We start from the raw sequence: 23,170 nt of genomic DNA on the forward strand, positions 1-23,170 counted from the left end.
AGCAGGTCTATGGGTCTCAACCCAAAGCATCGGGTTTCCTGCTCTTCTGATGCTGCTTGGCCTGCTGTGTTCATCCAGCTCTATACCGTGTTATCTATAATAGATAACTTATAGATAATGTTATCTATAGTAGACACATCTTTGAAGAAACTCCAAACTCTCGTTGGTCTTCAATACTATTTATTTTCATTGCTCTTGTAGATGGGAAATAAGAATGTCTATCAGAGGAATCATATTTTACTCTGGACACACCACTACCTCGCGTATGATAAATGATACATAAGCAAACTATCACATACTTTGCATAGACCAGGCAGAATTCTTAAGCCAGTCCCATGAAATGTTTCCAGATTGATTTGCAAGTTTGCTCTATCTACATAAAGCAAATCAGGAACAGCAACTGCTTCAATTTTAAAAAATTCCAATCAGAGCCTGCATAGAATTCATCTGAAATGGCATTTTATAACATAATGCAGGATAGAGCCCATGTCTGCTCAAATATGTCATTCCACAAAGATAGGATGGAACTTAGAATGTTAGGAATTCACTTTTTCCCATTCAATTTAAGTGTCATCCCACATTTCCACTGGGGAAGACAATATGAAGCAGAACTATATAATCACTCAACTACAATATATTGAAGGGATTAACCGTGTTTCAAATGTATTAAAATAGTAAGAATTTAATTCAATATGGCATCTTTGACATTTAAAAAGCAAAGTCAAAGAACATCCAAAGATGAAGTCAGAAGTGACAACATGAATAGTTTAATTTATGAACTGCTGAGTAAGTTCAGAATAGGCTTGTCTAAACTTGTTGAGTATTTAGTAAATTCTGTCACTGTTGATTGAAGCAATGCTTCATCCAATTTCACCTACACTAATTCAGTCAACTACACAAACACATGGTACACGATTAACCAGCAGAACAGGTTGGTATTCGGCATGCATTGACAGAAAAATAAAAAAACAGTTGTTTTAATTACACTACTTCCATAAACAATCCAGAATCCAATTATATGAGCTAATTATCAGTAAGAATTAAAATAAATTTCAGGATATTTCAATTTACTGAACTGCTGAACACTCAATGTGTTTAGCAACACTGAATGTTCCCAATCTCAAACAGTCACCTCATTCTAATACAGTTCTACACGGACCAGAAGTTGGGGCCCTACCTTAAAACTGCTATATAAATGAAGCTCTTGTTACCTGGATACAGAATGCAGGACTACTAGCAACATTAATGGACTGAATGATATCAAGACTCCTGTTAAACTATCACTGCTTTGCTGTACACAAGTTATATCTATTCAGCTGTTGTTTCTAAGTATTCACCTTCAGCAGATGCATATTTAGAAACGTTACGATATCCATATTAAGCTGATGAACTACATTTATGATGGAGGGCTTTGAACTAACAGAGGAATTGTCGCCAAATCATATTGACACAGTGCTATACTGAAGATTCAATTTACGTTTTCTCCTTATGGAGTCTGGTGTGGTTGGAGTGTCATTTCAATGTTTTCTGTTTTTATTACAGCTGTTATGCAATCTATTCATTTCAGGGGAACAGGACGCAATTTCAGTAGGTGAATAAACAAATGAAAATTCCTCTTCATTCAAATGAATTTACTTCAGGATATCATAGCTGATGAACACTGTTGGGTCTTGACACACTGATTTTTTTTTATTTTACCCAAGATTTTAATGAGCTGATGTGTTGACATTCCTTTGAAGTCTTCTTTTGGTATTTTTGCAATTTGGAGCTGCCTACAACTCAGGCATTGAAATTGATGAAAAGTCTCACTCTTCCCATTCAGTGTAACAGTATTGAGAAGACATGTTGCAAGAGCCTTAGGCAATAATGTTTGTCAAAACTGATACTTGAAGATATAGAAGATTGAAGACTTCAGTTGGAAACCCAGCTTGAAAGTGCTAGAAAGAACCTCCATCCACTGCAAACAACTATGACAAAAGAAGGATTTACTGAACCAAGGTCCTTTTCAATGGTACTGAGAACTCAAAACATTCATGAAGATATGTTTTCACACCAAAGAAAATGTGCTTATGATGAAGTATTATATAAATAATTTCATATCACACCAAATCACCATGCACTATGAAACAAATGCTGTACTTAATGATAGCATGAACTGCAGATGCTGGAGTCAGAGATAACAGTGTGGAGCTGGAGGACCACAGTAGGCCAGGCAGCATCAAAGGATCAGCAAAGCTGATGTTTCAGGTTGGGATCCTCTGCTGCATTTAATCCCGTCTCATATACTTAAAGGGGCTGTCTTCTAGATTTATTCTTTCACAATTAACAAACTTGTATTGCCAAATCCAAGCTCAACAATTAAACTACAATTACAGTTAAAGTTCCCTGTGGTTAGTGCACAAGAGTCTAATTTACATATCTGAAGTTCCTTTGAACATTGCAACATCATAGCGAGAAATTTGACAGAAATAATAAACATTAAAATTCTGATCTAATAGGGTTGTACAGCACGGAAGCAGACCCTTCGGTCCACCTCATCCATGCTGACCAGATATCCCAAATTAATCCAGTCCAATTTGCAGCATATGGCCCATATCTGTTTAAATCCTTCCTATTCGTGTACTCACCCAGATGCCTTTTAAATGTCATAATTGTACCAACCTCCACTACCTCCTCTGGCAGCTCATTCCATACATGCGCCACCCTCTGCTTGAACAAGTTGCCCCTTAGTTCCCTTTTAATTCTTTCCCGTCTTACCTTAAACTTATGGCCTCTAGTTTTGGACTCCCCTACCGTGGGAAAAAACCTTGGCTATTCACCCCTTCCTTGCCCCTCATGATTTTATAAACCTCTATAAGGTCACCCCTCAGCTCCAAAGATCTAGAGAAAACATCTCCAACCTGTTCAGCCTCTTCCTATAGCTCAAACCCTCCAAACCTGGCAACATCCTTGTAAATCTTTTCAGCACCCTTTCAAGTTTAATAACATCTTTCCTATAGCAGGGCAACCGGAACTGAACGCAGTATTCCAAAGGTGGCCTGACCAATGTCCTGTACAGCTGCAACATGACCTCCTAGTTCCTATGGTCAATGCAGTGACCAATAAAAACAAGTATACCAAATGCCTTCTTTGCTACCTGTTTACCTGAGACTCCACCTTCAAGAAACTATGAACCACATCCTGAGGTCTCTTTGTTTGGCAACACTCCCCTGGACCCTACCATTAAGTGTATAAATCATGCTCTGATTTGCCCTACCAAAATGCAACACCTCACATTTATCTGGATTAAACACCATCTGCCAATCCTCAGCCCATCAGCCCATTTGATCAAGGCCCCATTGTTCTCTGACTTCTTCACTGTCCAATACACCATTCATTTTGGTGTCATCTGCAAACTTACTATTCACATACATATCATGCATATAAATGACGAAGAGCAGTGGACCCAGCACTGATCCTTGCAGCACACAGCTAGTCACAGGATTCCAGTTCAATAAAAACAGCCCTCTGCCACCACCCTCTGTCTCCTACCTTCAAGCCAATTTTGTATCCAAATGGCTAGTTCTCCCTGGATTCCATGTGATCTAACCTTCCTAACCAGAATATCATGCGGAATCTTGTCAAGCATCTCGCTGAAGTCCACTTAGACAATATCCACTGCCTGCCTTAATCAATCTTCCATGTCACTTCAGTATAGGAGTTACCACCTATATTAATGTATTTTGTGCATTATTATATTTTGCCTCCCCTTTTCTAATTTCCACAAATAAATACAAACCCACGGAGATAAAAGAGAGAAAATAAGCCCCTACTTGTCTATTTTACACCAGAGAGGTTATTGGTTGCTGATGCTGATGTTTTTTTCCACAGTCATTGTTGTCAACTCCTTTTTCAACTATTAAGTTACTTAGTAGCTTCTGTGGTTCTCACAATCATTTTTGTTTGCTTGCATCTTTGTTCCAATTCTATTTCCACGCCCTTCTTTAAGCACATGCTCCAGTCTATACTCCCACCTGCTCCTCAGGACAAGCAGTGCACTTACATTACAATAAAACAACAAACAATGTTAGCATGGAAAACAACACAATATACATTAGCTGCTTGCGTTCTCCAAGAACCTCAGTACTTAAGACAGCTAATATCAGTATTTCAAAACCCTACATATTAGGTGACCCCAGCAATTTCTTCTCAATGGCACTTAGATTTCATAGGATTTTCTACAATGATGTAAGCAGCAAAATTATATTCAAAGGCAAAATTTGATCGCACAGTTAACTTTAACCACCGTTTATATTTAAATGAATAGAAATAACATTGTATCTTAATACAAATGTTCAGAGTTTAATTCAGTGATATGTACATAAATTTAAAGCATTAACAAAAATGCAGACATTTTAACAGCTGTACCAAGGACATAGTGACTAAGGTTGAACACAGATCATTTTTGCCAGTAACAAAACTACGGACTGTTCCCTCTGTAAGAAGCAACAGCACTTGCCAGTACAATTTGTCCATATTCTTCTTCCAGCTTTAACTGCTTACACCAGCTTGACTGTACTGTCAACTGACAGGCTGCTTTCCTTGCAATTGAAGTTGAAATGGTTGTATTCATTCCAGGGTCTAAATTCACTTCTATCCCAATTATTTCCATCTCTAATTCAAATTAGTTATGATTTAAAAAATCTTTTGTAACTATATTTTCTGGCGAATTTATAATTTGTTGTCAGACCACTGCCACAAGCACATTTCAAAACAAGGTTCTAACAGCATTTCATGTTAAACTTCAATCCAACCCAAGGAGATTTGAATTAATGGGGTCTGAACTGCTCCCAAAACATTGGGGAAGTGGTCCTTTAAAAGGTCTAGGCATCATATCTTTTCTGTTGTACAGGAATCTGCTAATGAAACTCACACCTAAAGTAGCTACCGAAGAGATGAATAAAATACATTCTGGCTTAAAATGTTGTTCTTTGGGCACAGTATTCTCTCAATTTCTGAAATTTATCAAATGAAACTTCTGAGCCCATACTTGCTGGGTGTGACAATAGTTCTTTTTTCCCTCAGAGGTGGCCACTTAATAGCCCAATTCAGGATGGTGGTTGTAACTTTCTCATCTGGAGGGTCAAGAGCAGGCTGTCCAGCACTGAAAGACCAGCAGCTGCCCCACCACAAATGGACAGTGCTGATGTAAGTTGGATGGTATGATGTCTCCTTAATTGTGGTCACCAACCACACATGAGAACTGTAAGAAGGGCCAAAAGGACCACTGGACAAAAGGGAACAACCACCTTGCCACCACCCAGCCCCCACCCCGCCCCAAACAACTTACCTCTCTATGTTTGTAGATACTGCAGCTGTTGTAGCCAATTATTTGGCAAGCATCTTCTCCACTAAATGGAGCCTATGGCTCTTCGGCCCATACCCCCACAATGTGATAGTTCTCAGCCCTCACATGCAGGCATTAAATATCTGCTGCAGGCAGCCAATCTGTCTCTGGGACAGCTCCCTATCATTCTTTCATTGGCCCCCACAGCACCCGCTGCAGTTTTCCACCCCAGGGTCAGCAAAGTATAAAATTAGAAAGTAAAGCTTTATGCTCCAGAGCAAAACATGCCATTCTTAAAGCTGATACTGGTCAGCTTTTCTTTTGCTATGGCAATAAAAGGTCCCAACATACACATTATAAGCAAACATCTTCCAACTGAAGGAAAACTACAGGAGCAATCAGATTCTTGACACTTGTGTATAATGGTGTCAGGATACATGATGATAAAGCATATTCAGTGCTGGGACAGAGCGTTCTACAAGAAGCCTATTGTGTTTAAATTGTCGCTGGAAAAGTTTTGCGCAGGGTTCCACCTTATTCTGGCATTTAATTAATGAGAATATATGTAAGCTCTTGCCGGAGGAAGGTCCTGCCTAATATCTTGTTGTTAGGGAAGATGACGGTTTGAGGACAAGAAGAAGCAGAGTGTACAGACAGGAAACACGCCTACTCCACCAGGTTACATGACAGCACCATGAGCTCACACACGGCAGCGGGTTATCTCCTGGTTTCCTCCACCTTCAGTGGCCAGAAATAAAAAAAACAAGCCTGTCAACAGCACAGTTGCCCCGCGCTGGAAATATGACGCCCCTGCCTGAATTGTTAGTGGCGAACAGTTTCGTTTCATAGGAACAAGTGTTTCAGACGAGGGCGATGGAGGGAGCGGCGCTCTTAATGGCGATCCAAACCAGGAAGGACCTGGCAACATTTAACAAGCGCAACTCGCTCCCCACCGCCAGACCCAGGGCAGTACAGACTGTCCAGCAAATACAATTTAAACATCTTCCAACTCAAGAGCGTCCCCCACTAACACACCGCGTCTGAACCCCCAAAGCAGGTTTTTTTGTTGTTTTTACAGAGATAACAAAACGATCTCTACATAAATCTCTGCCTCTCGCACCCCAGATGAATTTGCCTCTCGATGGTAACAGAGGAAGGAGCAAATTATTCACGAAGGCGCCTGATACTGCCACAGGCTGGGGGCTAGGCGTCTTCTTATCTGAAACTGCTCATCTCACTCGGTGGGAGCAATAGAGAGCGAAAAGGGGCAGCCTCTCTCCTGCTGCGGAAACTGACGAAGGGGCAAATGCGAGGGGTGGGGGGTGGGTCCGCCATTCCCTACTCCCGGGGAGATGGGCACAGCATTGTTCCCCCAAGAAATGTCACTGAGTAGCCAACAACCATCGCCAGCCCCGCTTCTGAACAACACAGAGATCTGACACCCTATTCTGTTCCATGTCTTTGTGCCGAAAAATAAAACAAAGAATCCCCTTTCGATCTACCCTGCAGCCGCCTGGCCGGGAGATCCCAATCTGTCTCTTACCCGCTCCTCTGTTTGGAATCGTGGATTTTCTTGTGGCGGACAGGCTGCAGAGGGATATTATCCGACATATTTGCAGCACTAGCTCCGTCTGTGTCTGTCTGACTGGTGCCGGGTGGCGTGCTTTACCCAGCAGCCTCTCTCTCTCTCTCTCTCCATATCCTTGTTTGTCGGCTTCCCAGGGTCAAAGGTACAATTGGGATACAGCCATGGCAACGATTTGAAGGTATTTCATAGACAACCAGTGGGCAGTTACAGAAGACAGGTTGTCTCGTTACAAGTTAGTGATAATCACTCTTGCCCCATTTTCTGCCCACCGAGGGAACAGTTCTTGGGATGTGATTTTACTGATAGCATGAGCAAAATGTGATTTTACTGAATGTTGGCAGCCTATTCCACACTTAAATCCAACAAGTTCTAATCCAAGGTCGACGTGCCCTTTCTAACAGTTGCTGAATTATTATAGGTAAGAACCAGACTATTTTTGCTCCTTGGTCTTGCTGAAGCCAATGCCACCATCCCCTGCCATTGATTCCAGCTCATGGCCACCGTGTGAAAATCAACCGATTAAGGAGTATCTATCTGGCTCCCGTAGACTTAACTGCAGTGCCACAGCAAACAAGGAACTTCCACACTTCCAAGTTATTTAGCTTGAGGTCTTGTTCGGCTGCGCAGGTAATTACAACTAACAGAAAAAAACAAACAACAAAAACCAATATTTGATCTTACTCTGAATTCTGAGGAAGGGTCACCGGAACCGAAATGTTCACTTTTTTTTCTTCACAGATGCTGCCAGACCCGCTGAGCTTTTACAGCAATTTCTGTTTTGTTTCCTGATTTACAACATCCGCAATTTTTTTACTTTTTATTTTGACCTTGCTCTGCCCAATTCATTGTTAGGCTTGACAACACGCCAACGGGGCTCTCGCTTAGGTTGTGAAGCTTTAATAATATCTTCCTCGGAACTCCTCATTGATTTCATTTAAACATTCCTTCGCATTTTAAATGAGTTTGCAGTGTATGACACATATTGATCATAAATGCGACAGATTCTGAGAGATGTTCAGCACAGAAAAAGGCCCTTCAGCCCATCAACTCTGTCCAGGTCAAAAGCAAGCACCTAACTATTCTAATCCCATTTTCCAGCTCTTGGCTCATAGCGTTGTATGCCTTGGCATCACAAGTGTACATCTAAATACTCCTTCAATATTATGAGGATTTCTGTTTCAACCATAATTACAACTTTCAAGAATTTCCACAACTCTCTGGGTGAAAAAAATCCTCACATCCCCTCCAAACCTTCTGTCCCTTATGTTAAGTCTAGTCATTGATCTCTCCACCAAGAGCAAAGTTCCTTTCTGTCTACCCTAACAATGGCCCCTAAAGTTTTATATCTCAATCTTGCAACATCCTCACCTCCCCCACATCATCAATTACTGCAGGGGACAAGAAAAATCTTTCTATCCAATCTTTTTTTCAAAACTGACATTCTCCAACCATGAAATCCAACACTGTCATTCTAAGAAAAACAACAAAACAAAAATATGATAAAGAACCGTGATGCTGAAGATCCAAAATAAAAACAGAAATTGCTGGAGAAACTCAGTAGGTCTGGCAGCATCTGGGAGAGAAAGCAGAGTTAACATTTCGAGTCCAATGATCCTTCAAAGACTTCACTGAAGTCAAATACATAGTAATCAATTAAAACCTTCTAACACATTAAAGACTTAATAGCATTTTAGGTTTGTTCAGTAGATCCTCATCAGTGGTGTGACCCTTTGATCTGTCACATATAAATTTTGTGTCTGATACTACCTTTCTCACTAATACCAGAAGGAGTTGGACTCTGAAAGCTTGTGTTTTCAAATAAACCTGTTGGGCTATAACCTGGAGTCATGGATTTCCGACATTGTCCACCTCAGTACCACATTGGGACCTCCACATCATGGCAATCTTGGTCAAGCAGGCTACTTTTAATCATTTGCTTTCGGTATGAGATTGTTGTTTGTGTTGGTTTTAACAAGTTACTAGAGAAAACCAAATTGAGAAAAGTAGAAGATAATAAGCAGTTAAAATTGTCTTTTAGTAGAGTCTTGTTGAATTAAATGGATATTATTACCTTTTAGCTAAGACATATTGGCAAGTTTTCAATACAATATACTGTGTTCAGTGTTGAGGATAATTCTTACTTTACTAATAAATAAATATCCATGCCTACATTTTTGTAACTTTTTAAAATGAGTTCACTTTTACATTGGGTACACAAATCCATTCATAAATTCATTAAAAAGGCGTTTCCATACAATGCCTTAAACCTGCTTTTTGAACAAATTTCTTCTCCTATTTATGGTTCGTGCTTCATATAATAAGCCAGTAGGTGGACAGGCAGGTAGTACTGAGGAGGTGGGTAGTCTGCAGAAAGACTTAGACAGTTTAGGAGAATGGTCCAGGAAATGGCTGATGAAATTCAACGTGAGCAAATGCAAGGTCTTCTTGCACTTTGGAAAAAAGAATACAGGCATGGACTATTTTCTAAACGGTGAGAAAATTCAGAAAGCAGAAGTACAAAGGCATCTGGGAGTGTTGGTCCAGGATTTTCTAAAGGTTAACTTGCAGGTAGAGTCCGTGATTAAGAAGGCGAATGTAATGTTGTCGTTAATCTCAAGAGGGTTGGAATATAAAAGCAGCGATGTGCTTCTGAGGATTTATAAAGCTCTACTTAGGCCCCATTTAGAATACTGTGTCCAATTTAGGGCCCCACACCTCAGGAAGGACATACTGGCACTGGAGCGTGTCCAGCGGAGATTCACATGGATGATCCCTGGAATGGTAGGTTTAACGTATGATGAACGGCTAAGGATCTTGGGACTGTGTTCATTAGAGTTCAGAAGGTTGAGGGGAGATCTAATAGAAACTTACAAGATATGTATGGCTTAGAAAGGGTGGACGCTGGGAAGTTGTTTCCTTTGGGCGGGGAGACTAGGACCCGTGGGCACAGCCTTAAAATTAGAGGTGGTAAATTTAAAACTGAAATGAGACGACATTTCTTCACCCAGAGAGTGGTGGGCTTGTGGAATTGATTGCCAGAGTGCAGTGGAGGTCGGGACGTTAGATGTCTTCAAGGCAGAGATTGATAAATTCTTCATCTTGCAAGGAATTAAGGGCTACGGGGAGAGTGCAGGGAAGTGGAGTTGAAATGCCCATCAGCCATGATTGAATGGCAGAGTGGACTCAATGGGCTGAATGGTCTTACTTCCACCTCCTACGTCTTATGGTCTTATTACAGCTTCTCGTCCTTTCTGAAAGCAAGAATTGTATCCACGTGGATTAAGCAGGTGGATGGGGAGAAGAATTGTGATTCTATGCAGCGTCTCACTAACTATATTTCACTATTATTTATAGATTTTCATTTTACTGCTTACATTAGTGGTAAACAGCTGAAAAGAATAGCAACAGATTTTTTCAGCGGAGGCATTTAATCTTGGTCTTGTGTGAATTTGCTAATGCTCAGTTTTTAGAGTTTTATTTGTTTGTATTCTTACAATACTGAAACCTTACTTTTTCTGTCAGTTGATTGCCATTGGCTAGGTCCCTAAATGCCTAATGCTTGGCATATACTCTCAACATGATTTGGTCCATGAAAAGACATTCTTGAGATATACTTGTTCAAACAAAATCTGCTAAATACATTAATGTTTGGATCAACCCCTTCTTTACCCCAGGTTAGTGAACATTAAGCAAATATAATAAAAGCAATGATGAGAAGAAATAGACCTCACCTTTTTTTTAAGCATCTGTAACATCCTTTCGGGTAGTCCACAGCATTCAAACTAGTGAATTCTATATGAAAGTAACTACTGTTACACAAGCAAAAGATGTGTCTTTTTGCCAATCATGGCCTTCTTCTGCACCATAATGATTCAATGATCTGAACTTGAGAATATTAAATTGGAGTACATGGACAATTGACAGAAAAAAATACAAGAGGTTTCATAGACTGGTGGCAGATACTAATTAATATGCATTCGAGACATAATACATCTTACAAGGAAAACAAGATGTAGAAGTAAAAGCCTATTAGAAAGATACTGAATGTTGGGGATAAATAGTGACTTTGGTGTTCAAACATATGAAAAATAAAAGCAGAAAACACTGGGAATATACAACAGGTCTGGCAGCACCTCCGGAGAAGAGAAACAAGAGTTATCATTTCAAGTCAAAAATGATATAAATATGACTTCTTCACATTTTGAGGAACAGTCCAATTCAGCTCAAAATGTTAACTGTTTCTCTATCCATAGATACTGCCAGACCTGCTGAATATTTACAATATTTGTTTTTATTTCAGGTTTCTAGCATCTACAATAGTTTTATTTTAGTGTTCAAATATATAATTTGATGCATGCCTGAGCACAGATTGTTAAAGGTATTAAAAATGCCAGTGTCACCTATTTTAAAATTAGTGGTAAAGCATTCACGAGTTAAGTAATTTGTGTGTTTGGCAAGCTATAATTTTACCGAATTATTTTGAATCAAACCATTTAGTCCGACTGGCATGTGCCTATAATGTTCCAAAGAAGACAGTCTCAAAACATTATTTTTATTTCTCGCTCCACAGATTGTGCCAGACCTGCTAACTTTCTCTCGCACTTTGTTTTAATTTCAGATTTCACTGCCTTTGTGATATTAGCCTGTCAATATTCCTCACAAGCCTCCATCCATTTTGCTTCTATCCTACTATTCCTTTGTCTGTCCCTCCCATGTACCTGTAGCTTCTCTTTAAATATATGTATCCGTATGCTAATAACCTCAACTACTTGTAGGAAGTCTCGCATTTTAACTATTCGGAGTAAAGAAATTTCTCCTAAATTTCCTATTGGACCTATTAGTCATTATGTTTATTGCCGTAGTTTTGGTCTTCAGCACAAGCAAAAACATTACCTCCACTACATAAAATAGAAAATGCTGTAATAAGCAGAATGTCAAATAGTATTTCTGGAGAAAAGAAGTCAATGTTTCAGATCTGCAACTTTTCATCTGGCTGTTCTGATGTAAGGTCACAAATCTGAAATATTAATTCCGTTTTTCTCTCCAGGCTGCATTGAACTGTTCACCCTCAAATGCTAGACAATGGTAAATAACATGAAGGTGCTGAACAACCAGAGCTACCCAAGTTCACAGACCAGTCATTGCAAGATTCTTCAGTGGAAATTTGACAGCAGCCTTTCATCTACCTTGTTGGAGCCATTGAGCACGCACCTCATAGGACCACTAAAATTCTTAATTGTTCACAAGATGTGGGTATCTCTTGCTGTCCATCTGTAGTTGCACCTTCAGAGCAATGTTCTTGAATTACTGAAGCCCATGGGAGCCAGGAACATGCACAGTATTGTTAAAAAGGGAGGTTCAGATGACAGTGAAAGAACATTGGTATAGTTTCAAGTCAGGATGGTTTGGCAGAACATGCCTTTGTCCTTCTAGTTGTTAAGAGATCACAGATTTGAAAGCGCTATCAAAAGAGCCTTGGTAAGTTGTTGCAGTGAGTCTTGGACACGTTGCACACCATTGCTTCTGTGCATCAGTGGTGGAGGAAGTGAATAGGGCAAGTTTTAGATGGGGTGCAATCAAAAGACTAAGAGATTTGGCTGGATGGTGTCAAGTTTTCTGAGTATTGTTGGAGCTGCACTCATCCAAACAAGTGGCAAGTATTCCATCACACTCCTGACTCAAGTCTTGTAAGTGGTGGGGTACTAACAGGAGATACTTACAGCAGAATTTTCAATGACTTAACATCACAGTGATGGTAATGTCAAGGGGTGATCGTTGGATGCCCTCTCATTTGAGATGGTCATTGCCTAGTACTTATGTGGCACAAATGTTATTTGCCACATATCAAAACAAAACTTCTTGTTATTCCGGTTTCTCTACATAGGAACATGGGCCACTTCAGTCTCTGAGGAATTACACAGTGCTGAACATTGTGCATCCCTCCACTTATTTTACAATTGAAGGTCATTAATGAAGCTGCTGAACCTAATTGGGCTGATGATACTGTCCCTATCTCTGTGCTAGGAGGCCCAAGTTCAAGGTCTACCTGGTGCAGGGGTCTTAATATCTCTGAAAAGGTGATTAGAAAATATTTATCCCGAGGAACTCAGGACTCTGTAGTACAGAAGTAGTGTCCCTTTCTTTAGCCCAAGAGGCCAGGGTTCAAGTCTCAGCTGCTCCAGGGGTGTGTCATAACATATCTGAACAGGTTACCTAAAAATATCTACCTTAAGGAAATCCTTCAGTAATGTCCTGGCACTGAGATGATTGAACAACCACTTCATTTGTTCCAGGGATGACACCAACCAGTGGAGAGATTCCCCCCTTACCTCCACTGACTCGAGTTCTGTTAGGGCTTTTCAGTGCAAAATGCTGTTTGATATCAAGGGTAGTGACTCTCACCTCAAGTTAAGTTCTTTTAGCCAAGGTTGTACGGAGTACAGAAACTGAGTGGTCCTGGTAGAACCCAAATTGACTATCAGTGAACAGTTTATTACTATATGTTGCACAATAACACTGTTGACACACCTTCCATCACTTTGCTGATGGTGAAAGTAAGCTGGCGGAGTAATAATTAGTCAACTTGAATTTGTCTTACATTTTTGAGCACAAGACATATTGGTAATTTTTCCAAGTATTTTAAAAATATTGGAATAGCTTAACCAGGGATGCGACTAGTACTGGAACACAAGACTATTAATGCCAGAATGTTTTCTAGGTTTGTCGCTTTTGTAATATCTAGTGCTTTCAGCCATTTCTTAAAAATCATAGATAGTGAACAGAATTGGATGAAAGACTAGCATCTGTGTTGCTACTTTGCACTTTTGAAGCTGGATATAAAAGCTTCAGGCTTATCTTTTGCACTATGTGCTGGCTTCCCCCATCATTGAGGATGGGGCTGTGTGGATCTTCCTTCTCCAGTGAGTTGCTTAACTGTCCATCACCACAGAACTGTTCTAATGGTCACTGAACCCAAAATGTTAACTGTTTTCTCCTTCACAGATGCTGCCAGACCTGCTGAGCTTTTCCAGCAACTTTGTTTTTGTTTGTGAGTTGTATCTGTTTGAAATATACACATTAGCAGCAAAGTGACAACGCCTCAAAACACAAGCATCCTCCACATCTTCAAAAGGACGATGTGGTAGTTATTCCTACCTATATTATCATGCATAGTACATCTATGATGGAGATTGGTGAGGACAAGGTCAAGGACAGTATTCAAATAAAACAAAAAAAAACTGCAGTTGCAGTAAATAGGGAACAAAAACAGAGTTTTCTGGAAAAGCTGAGCAGGTCTGGCAACATCTGTGAAGAAAAAAAATCAGAGTTAACGTTTTGGGTCTGGTGTCCCTTCCTCAGGGTCTGAGGAGGGGGTCACTGGACCCGAAAAGTTAGCTCTATTTTTTCTTCATAGATGCTGCCAGACCTGCTGAGCATTTCCAGAAAATTCTGTTTTTGTTCAAGTACGGTATTGCTATTTATTAGCTCCCTCATCAGCAGTTGCAAACCCACTCTTGTTACTATGTCCCCTAGCACTCAGCCAGTTTGATCAATAGTGGTTCTACCAAATCATTCATGGTGATGCATATTAAACAAACCCAACTAAAGAACATCCTGTGCCCTTGTCAGTTCAGTGATTCTTCTACTAGTGTTTTAATATAAAGGAGTACTGGAGCCTCAACTAAGGAGGACAGGTTGGGTGGAGTGGAGAAATAGATGGTAAATCACAAAGTTCCCTTGCTCATTTGACATGATGCTATGAATCTCTGAGGGTAGCTCAATACAAACAATGTATCACAGTGCCACCTCTGCTGGATCTGTCCTTTCGGTGAAACAGGACATATCTGGGGAAGGGTATGCTGATTTCTAGGATGGTATGAGTATGATTCTGTAAAATATGACTAAGCCAGGCCATTGCTCGACTAGTCTGCAGTACAGCTTGCCATTTTGACACAACCCCCCACGTTTATAAAGGACGATAAAGGAGGGCAGGGTGTCCTGTTGTCCGCTCCAGTGCCTCGGTCAATTGTGGTTCGTCCATCAAACTTAAAATTCCTTTTTTTTTCCCCCTCTACTGGGTTAGATCATTTCAGTGACTGTCTAGGATATTTAAGTCAGTCAGTCAGTCAGTCAGATCAGGATGGTGATCTGGGACATTTCAAGTGCAACCTTGTCCTCAATTTGTGCGTTCTGCAGGAATGGCAATGGGAGAACAAGTGAGAGTGCCCAGAAGAAATTCTCACCTCTCTAATTCCAAGAATTCCTTCTTAATAAAATGCTGCATTTATCAGTGGAGCTACTTCCTCAATAGTATGATGGCTTTGAGCCTTGCTTATGTGTCAGTAATTATCCTGGGCACACATCTCTCTCATATTCAGGAGTAACATGTAGTCTCAGGCTGCTCAGCTGTTGTGTCTATAAACCTAACGGTTCACCTTCAGGGTATCATTACATTTACTTGTCAGAACAAACTCTTGCATGAAGACATCCAGCTCCTCCAACACTTTCACTGCTGACACATTTGGCCACTTCCAACCAGTCCTCTTTAATTTGGTCAAGCAACTTTCCTCGATTGCCCTCCAAAACGACTGCAAACCCTGGCCACGGTGACCAGCCTCCATCTCACTAGCTTCTGTTCTGTCTACCATTGTAAAAGGCTATTGCGTCTTTCAGACTCCTGTTTCAACCCAGACCAAATCCTCCCCACAGCCAATTAGGACCAGCCTGGAGGAATACTAGGAGTCAGAGCTGCTTTTCTTTGGGGCTGGTCAAAACCTGGGAAAGGTTCAGACAGCAGGGCCTAATGCTGAATGACAAATATGCCCCTAGTTTCTAAATTCAAGGGGTATTACGTTAATGCTTTTTCTTTGTTCGATTAGTACAGTTGGTTAGCACTGCTGCCTCAGAATGCCAGAGACCTGGGTTCACCTTCAGCTGACTGACTGTGTCGAGACTGCAATTTCTCCCAGTGTCTGCATGGGTTTCCTCCCATAGTTCAAAGATGCACAGGTTAGTGGATTGGCCATGCTAAATTGCCCATAGTGTCCAAGGATGTGCAGGCTAAGTGGGTTAGCCATTGGAAAAATAGGGTGGGATGCTGTATGGAGGGTCGTGTGGACGCCATGAGCCGAATAGCCTGCTTCCACACTGAAGGGATTCTATGAAAATGTTAAATGTATGCACAACCTGAAAGTTCATAACCTTCTAACATGGTACTTTTTTTAAGATGGTAAGTCATTTGAAAAGTTTACATAAAATTATTTCTTTCTGTTTTGTAACAGTACAATATGACTACTTATATAATGATGTATAAATGGTCATGCATAATAAAGATTCTGTTAATGAGTTGAACAATCATGCAATGCATATCATGCATAACACATATGCATATTAGTCATAAGGCACACTCAATCCATGATTCTGGAGTTAAGAAATCTCAACCCAAGGCAACAGAGATTATACTCCAGTAGTTAAGCTTCATTGCATAAAGAGGGAAATGCAATGACCAATCTTCAGGAAAGCATAACTTAAAAACTAAGATTTCTTTTGTCTAGCAGAAATATATATTGACAGTATGTACAAGATCAGTTGAAATAGTGACCTAAAATTTGAGTCATTAAGGATGGTGTACATTTTCTATGACAACCAGTGGCTCAGTCAGTCATTAGCTTTTTATTATTTGTTGAACTGACCTCACGAACAAAGGTATCTTACCTGCATCTTTGTTATTCAGTGAAATAAATCACTGATAAACCATATTCCATTCTTATTTCATGAAAAGACATCCAAATTTTCTAGCAAAAGTTCGATTGCTTATTGAAAGGTGCAAACCCTTGCTAAATTTTGACTCTTAATTTAATCAGGGGCACTGAAGTAAACTATTTTCTGTACAAATGCCCTTTGAGAGCTCAGCTGATGTGAAAGATCATACTTACAACTTTCTACTATCAAGTCATAGTAAAATTAAGTGGTATCAGTTGACGGTTTGAATGTTGTCATTGAAATCTGTCATTGGTTTTGTATATGAATAACAAGGATAACCACATAACTATGATAATGCTATCCTGCATTTATTCCCATATGCCAGAAAGAAAAATCAAAGTTTACATTCAGTAGATGTACTAGAGAGCTACTAAAACATTCATGAAAAGACAGCATTTTCAAGGAAACAACAATGTAACAAAAATCCATTTTTCATGTAAACCATATAGATCCTGCAGATTCAGTTACCCTTGTCAGTCCATTTACATGTGAAAGCACCATGAAAATCATTTTTGTGGTAAACTGATATCAAAAGGCGAAAGTGAAGCAGTCATTTCAGAACTTCAAAAGAAAACACTGCATTGACACAGTAGCTTACTCTTCCAATGTTGGCACTGAAGTTTTACTCTGGCTACTAAGTCCCAAAGTATTCCATCTGCAAAGCAAGAGGCGATGTCCACTCTCTCAGCACTCCAGTTGTACATTCAGTGTTTAACTATAGTATGCAGAAATGTCTTTTTTTTAAATATAGAAAACTGTTCATGTAATGCTCTCAATTCCCTGTCAACAAAAGCTTGGTCCATTTACTGATGTAACCATTAAGCAACTGCACAAAGTATCTACTTCAAGCCAGTTCGTTTTACAAAAAAATGTCATATTCTACAAAAATAACCAATATGACCAAAACAAAAAAAAACCACAAACAAAAACTAAAATTAGAAAGTGAGGTAGTTAACAAAATTTCTTCAAGTTCTGGGGCCCACTCTCCCCACTTTCCTCATATGCTACACGTGGGTCTCCTTTGGCTAAAGCATAAATGGTGTACCATCCACAAATCAAACATGTGACTTGGTTAACAAACTAACCAAAGTAGGCAAAGTTTTAATTGATCAAAAATGCACTCTTGTTTTAATCAGTATGAAGCACAAGGAAGTTGAAACACAATATTTAGCTCTCTGATCTCTTGGTTTCTCCAACTGACTTTAAAAGCTACTTGCATTTAAGAGTCACACCAATACCATTCTTCACAAAACGGGTGGCTCCTATCTTCTGCAGAATTCAAGTGGTCACAGTTTTGAGAATGGTCGAAGATATCTGGATTTATAAAGGAGTTGCATCTCTTTCCTTCCTCCCTCTGACCCCATCCCATTACAATTCTCCAAACCAAAATCTGTCCCCTTCTTTAAAAACACCAACTTGGTCTGGATTAGGATTCTGCTGATCCCAGCTGCCCTCTGTACTTTACCCAAATTGCTACTTTACATGATAGCTAACACTACTTTTGTAGCTATGCCAATACTGTCCTTACCCAATATCTCACCACGGTCTTTTCAGCAGGTATATCTGCATGGTGATCAAGACTTACGACTGGTTTCATTTGTCTCTTCTACCCGGAAGTAATGAGGCCCATTGTTGTCCTGTAACCACTACTTCTGCTGAAAAGAAAGTCAGATAATTTATTCTAAATGCCCACCCACCTTATTTTTTTTTTGTTTGATTTTGTTCCTGAATTGGCAGAACGCTTCCTACCTGAACAGCAGTGTACTTCAACTTATTCCAAGTAAAATTAAATAACTTGTTTAACTGGAAAAGTAGGTTTGTAAAATGTGTCTTTCTTTCAGGGTTTAGCTTAAAACAAGAGTTCATTCAAGATTTTTTAAAGCAACAATTGTCATTAGAATTCTAAACAGATGGCACCAAGTGACATTCTAGAACAGTTACCCGCATAAATGGTTTTAATGTATAAACAGTAAATACAATTACACACATTCTCAAAGACAACTCTCTATAGTAGTTTATGGAAATGATTCATTTCAATTTCTACTCATTATTTCAAAACTAGCACTAATTACAGAATTTATTTCAATCTTTGGATTTTCAATAGGATTTTGTAGTAAAAATTCATGAGAAAGAGGCTGTACACTTCAAATATTGTAAACTCAAGTTAATATTGTAAACGCTTCACTTTGCAAGACCCGCTTTATTATTTTATTCTTTAGATAAATCCCAGAGTTTTATACAATAAATTTGCAAAGCAATGATTGTACTCATAACATAAATTCAGGAGGTACCAAGCAGTTTTGTTAGAGACAGCTACAAGTAAAAAAAATCTATTTTACATTTTTTTGGGATTATGAAAAATAGCCCATATTGAGGTCTGTGGTTGTTTGCCATAAAACCTAAAGACTAGAATTTACTCTAATCTGAACAGTTGCTACAGAATGTCATTTTTCTTTAAATTAACAGCTATTTTGCCTTCTTCCACAAAATGGGGGATGTGAGACAGAGCAACACTTTCAGAACTAGGTTTCTCTTCTTCAGCAATTGCTGGACCAATGCCAGATTGGGGTGCATCCAATTTGGAAACTGTAGTGCTGGTGCTCACAACAGAACCACTTGCCACACTAACCGAGATAGGAGGAATACCACCATTTTGAATCACTGAGATCTCATTGGATTTCAAAGCTAAGCCATTGGTAAGCACAGTGGTATATTGGTTCCAGATGGTTGGTTCAATGTTTGTTGCAGGAGCCATTAGCTCCTTTGGGAACATTTCAGAAATCTTCTTTGGATCATTTCCGATCAGTATCATTGGACTATCGAGTGAAAGACGTCTCCCACGTCTGGCTGAATTATTCCACATGTGAGTTCCAACATGGACCTGCAAAGCAAAAGTAAAGTACATCTTAGTTGCTTACCATTAAACTAATCAGATTGTGCAACCCAACTTCAGAATATTAGCATCAAGCATTCCCTAGTGAGAATTATTTGATGTTACAATACATCTTAAGAGTTCCCCACGGACTGCAACATTCTTTTTTGCACTTCCCTTCCCAATTAATCATGTATACTGATCACGTTCCATACTAACTACATCAGTTAGTGTCCTATAAATCAACCATATTAGCTTCACCCTTGACTCACTGAAAAGGCTTTTTGACCATGGAACCACAGGGGGGTTGGGGAGGAAGAGAAGGGGTGAGCATTGCCAAGGGTCGGAGTAGATGAAGACTAAGTAAAGATCAGAGATGTTTTTGTCACAAGGATTCACGTACACAAGTGTATATTAATAAGCTCAAAAAGTCGCAAACTCACTGTAGCCCAAAGGCCATAAAATCTAAAGCTTTTCAGTAATCAGTAATGAAATGCAGCTGCTTTTAGGCTACTTCAAATGAGTGGAATTATCAAACTTCAAGTGGGTAGAAACAGTAGTTTTCTCTTTGTAATAAAAGGTAAACAATCAGAATTGTGGACCAATATATTTGAATCAAAATTAACAAGGTGACCTCAGCATAACAACATTCAATACATATAGTGCATGTAATACAGGATGAAGACCATACTAACAAGAGAACATAAAACACTCTGGATTACGTCCAAGCGAAGTGAAGCAAAGGACTACAGAGAAGGGGATGTACAGGTCAGAAAAACAAAACTTTGCAAAACGGCATAATTTCATTATCATCAACAGAAGCTGGCTTTGCTGCAACCTCTTCATCCGTGCAGAACAAAGCTGACCTACAACTCCTTTCTCAACATCCACACAGGCACTTTTTAACATTGGCGATCAATAAGGAACACACTCAAAAAATTCTCTTTTTCAGCACTGTATCAAACACCAGGGCCTCTGCCAAAGCCACACTGGAAATTATTTACTTTGGCACAGACCAGAGAGATTAAACTTGTGCCGTTTATGTCCAAATTTCCAACTTTCATACATAATAGGCTCTGCATTTAGCCTCTGAAATATGCCCATATTTTTTAATGAAAGCATTGTTTCATCAGAATGCAAGATAACTCCAATGTGTACCACCTACTGATGCAAATTGTTGCCTGGATTTTGCAATAAATAGCAGTAAGGCCTACAACGGTCACCATTACAAATCAAAAAATCTGACAGCAGCCTCTACAATACTCACATACACACTTGAAATCAGAGTTTGCTTTCAGAGATACCCTGCTCCTCCACAGGGTGCACTGTAACAGCCCTTACAATAAACAGAGCATTGAAATCACAGAATAAAAATTAGGTGCTTTCCAAGTTGGGGGAGTGGTGGTGGGATGCGTTCAAGAGTATGAATTATCACCAAACATTCCCTCTAGACTTATCAAGTTTATTTTTACATATACAGAGCCTCATTGCTTCAGTAGTTAAAATCAGGCAGGATTTTTAATCCATCTTTTTTTATTTTACTTTCTGTACATTATTTAAAACTGCTTTATATTTATGTGCTTCGCAATTCTTCAATGTGTTTCATTAAAAAGCCTGACTCTTTTTTTGTTCTGCTCAGAGAAGCCACATATTCCATGCAGAAATGCTGCGCAGGACTAATATGAATCTACACTGGGTGTACATTGCAGGCACCTGTTAGAGAGGTGAACAGCAAGTGTTGCTCCTTCTCCACTGATTGCCAAAATCTGGGCCATTACTTCGAATTTAATATTTACTGTAGCATTTTTTTTTCTCAATCTGAACAAGTTACCTTGAGATTTCCTTTCGTTGTAAAAGCTCTTCCACAGATGGTGCATGCAAATGGCTTTTCACCAGTGTGCGTGCGTTCGTGAATCTGCAGAGCACTTGCTGAGGAGAAGCTCTTTCCACAAGTAGGGCAGTTGTGTTGCTTAGGTGTACGACGGGGTGGAGGTGCCAAAATAGGTGGCATGATTGGAGCCACAGATGACGGGGCAAGAAACTGTGCAGTGGTTCCTGCTGGTCGTTCTCCATGGTCGCTCACTTCCACTTTAATCAGACAAGGAGGAGCCCTGATAAAGGAACCTGCAGGAACTTGAACAGCACCTAAAAACATACAACGGTTTTTCACTGTTTAGTCTAAAAGGGTTGTAAATTGTACATGGTGGATCCCTTACTATAATTAATTCTCATTTGCCATGCCAGACTTCACGACCTCAGCTCTAAATATTGGTGTTTTATAACCATCTATGCAAAAATAAAAAAGGGAGGGGGAAAAAATGCAGCCAAATTTAGGGAACTAACAACACAAATAATAAATCTATTCATTCATTCCTTCTACTCTTGTAACCTGTCCTGACAAGAGTTAATTGAAATATATTGCAAACAGTGGATAGATCACTTGCGCTGTCACCTGCAAAATTGGAGAGGGTTGAATGCATTGCTCAACATGGGGGTGGAGTTCCTAATGTCCCCATCCTCAAAACTGAATCTCCATAAAGCAGCCAGTTAAGTTTTAATATAATGGTCTTTTAAATGTACAAATGAAAATATTCGTGAACTGAACAGTAAAATGCTTGCCTCTCTATAAATGCTCATTTACATTGTGAATTTCTACTTCAAAAACATAAAATCATTGGTTGTCAAACTGCATATTAACAGCACTCTATCGTTAAAAAAAGGATAAATGGGCCAACAGCACAAACAGAGCCATCACCTTTTACAATGCAATTTTGTAGAATAATAAAAAGGCTCTTAAAAGCATTAGCAGTTTGCAGTGATCTGGGCATTGCATATTTTAAACAAGTAAAAGCAATAGATTAGCAGGAAATGGTCATCATTCCACAACTGAAACAGACCCTTCTCTTAGTGGGTTTAAATTAGTTATCTATCTTCCACGTCCCTTTTAAAAACATTTACATTCATGTCTCCAAAGCTTGCTACCATTAAGAGTAGAAGATTCTGTCTTTAATCATCTTGCACCCTAACTTTTCATTCTAATGCATACAGGTCAAGCTTACAAAAGTAATCCTTTTATAAAAGGCACCTAACAAGCAAGTGCAAATTTAAAGAAGTTGACAATGTCAAGGACAATGCACCACAGTGGATCACAACTTTCCCACTGACCAAGGTGAGAACAGGTTAAAAAATGTGAACAAGGGACACCCAAAAGTTGTATCAAAACTTCAAAGGGGTTGGAAATATCAATTAAAGTTGGAATCATTTGCAAATGGTTTAGTGGATAAAATACAAGCTGCTAGTCACAGAGGCAAACAATACCATGACTGAGCCATTATGACATACAATTCTCAGCAATGCAATAGCTGGAAGACAGCTAATTCCAACAAGGCTTTTTATATAAAGTGAGACAGGCCTGATCATAAGGGCTAAAACGGCTTAAAAGGAAGGTCATGAGAGCATAAATGTTAACTCTTTTCGCTCCACAGTTGCTACAAGACCAGAGTTTCTCTAGCAATTTCAGTTTTTGTACTAAGCAAATTTTTAATTGTTCTTAGTAAAGATTTAATTAGGTGATTATACAGCTAAATAATCAAGTTTAACCCAGTCTCTTAATACGTATCCT

At 39.4% G+C, this 23,170-nt stretch overlaps 2 protein-coding genes across 3 annotated transcripts in view; both read right to left on the minus strand.

The window, feature by feature from the left end:
- Positions 1–7,100, minus strand: part of LOC125461278 (probable phospholipid-transporting ATPase IIA) — a 161,413-nt gene extending 154,313 nt beyond the window's left edge. The window contains exon 1 of one of the 2 annotated variants that reach the window (XM_048549846.2): positions 6,870–7,100. In XM_048549846.2, coding sequence (XP_048405803.1) covers positions 6,870–6,937 — 68 coding nt within the window. In that variant the 5' untranslated portion in view covers positions 6,938–7,100. The remainder of the gene's footprint in view (positions 1–6,869) is intronic. The other variant, XM_048549845.2, reaches the window with a different exon arrangement.
- A 9,895-nt stretch (positions 7,101–16,995) lies between these two features.
- sall4 (spalt-like transcription factor 4) overlaps positions 16,996–23,170 on the minus strand; it is a 40,307-nt gene continuing 34,132 nt past the window's right edge. Inside the window, exons 3-4 of the mRNA XM_048550564.2 lie at positions 21,380–21,693; positions 16,996–19,557 (exon numbers count right to left, since the gene is read on the minus strand). Of these exons, the coding sequence (XP_048406521.1) occupies positions 19,111–19,557; positions 21,380–21,693 (761 nt within the window). The 3' untranslated portion in view covers positions 16,996–19,110. The remainder of the gene's footprint in view (positions 19,558–21,379; positions 21,694–23,170) is intronic.

Source organism: Stegostoma tigrinum, chromosome 19 (genome assembly GCF_030684315.1).
Source record: "Stegostoma tigrinum isolate sSteTig4 chromosome 19, sSteTig4.hap1, whole genome shotgun sequence".
Taxonomy (NCBI): Eukaryota; Metazoa; Chordata; class Chondrichthyes; order Orectolobiformes; family Stegostomatidae; genus Stegostoma; species Stegostoma tigrinum.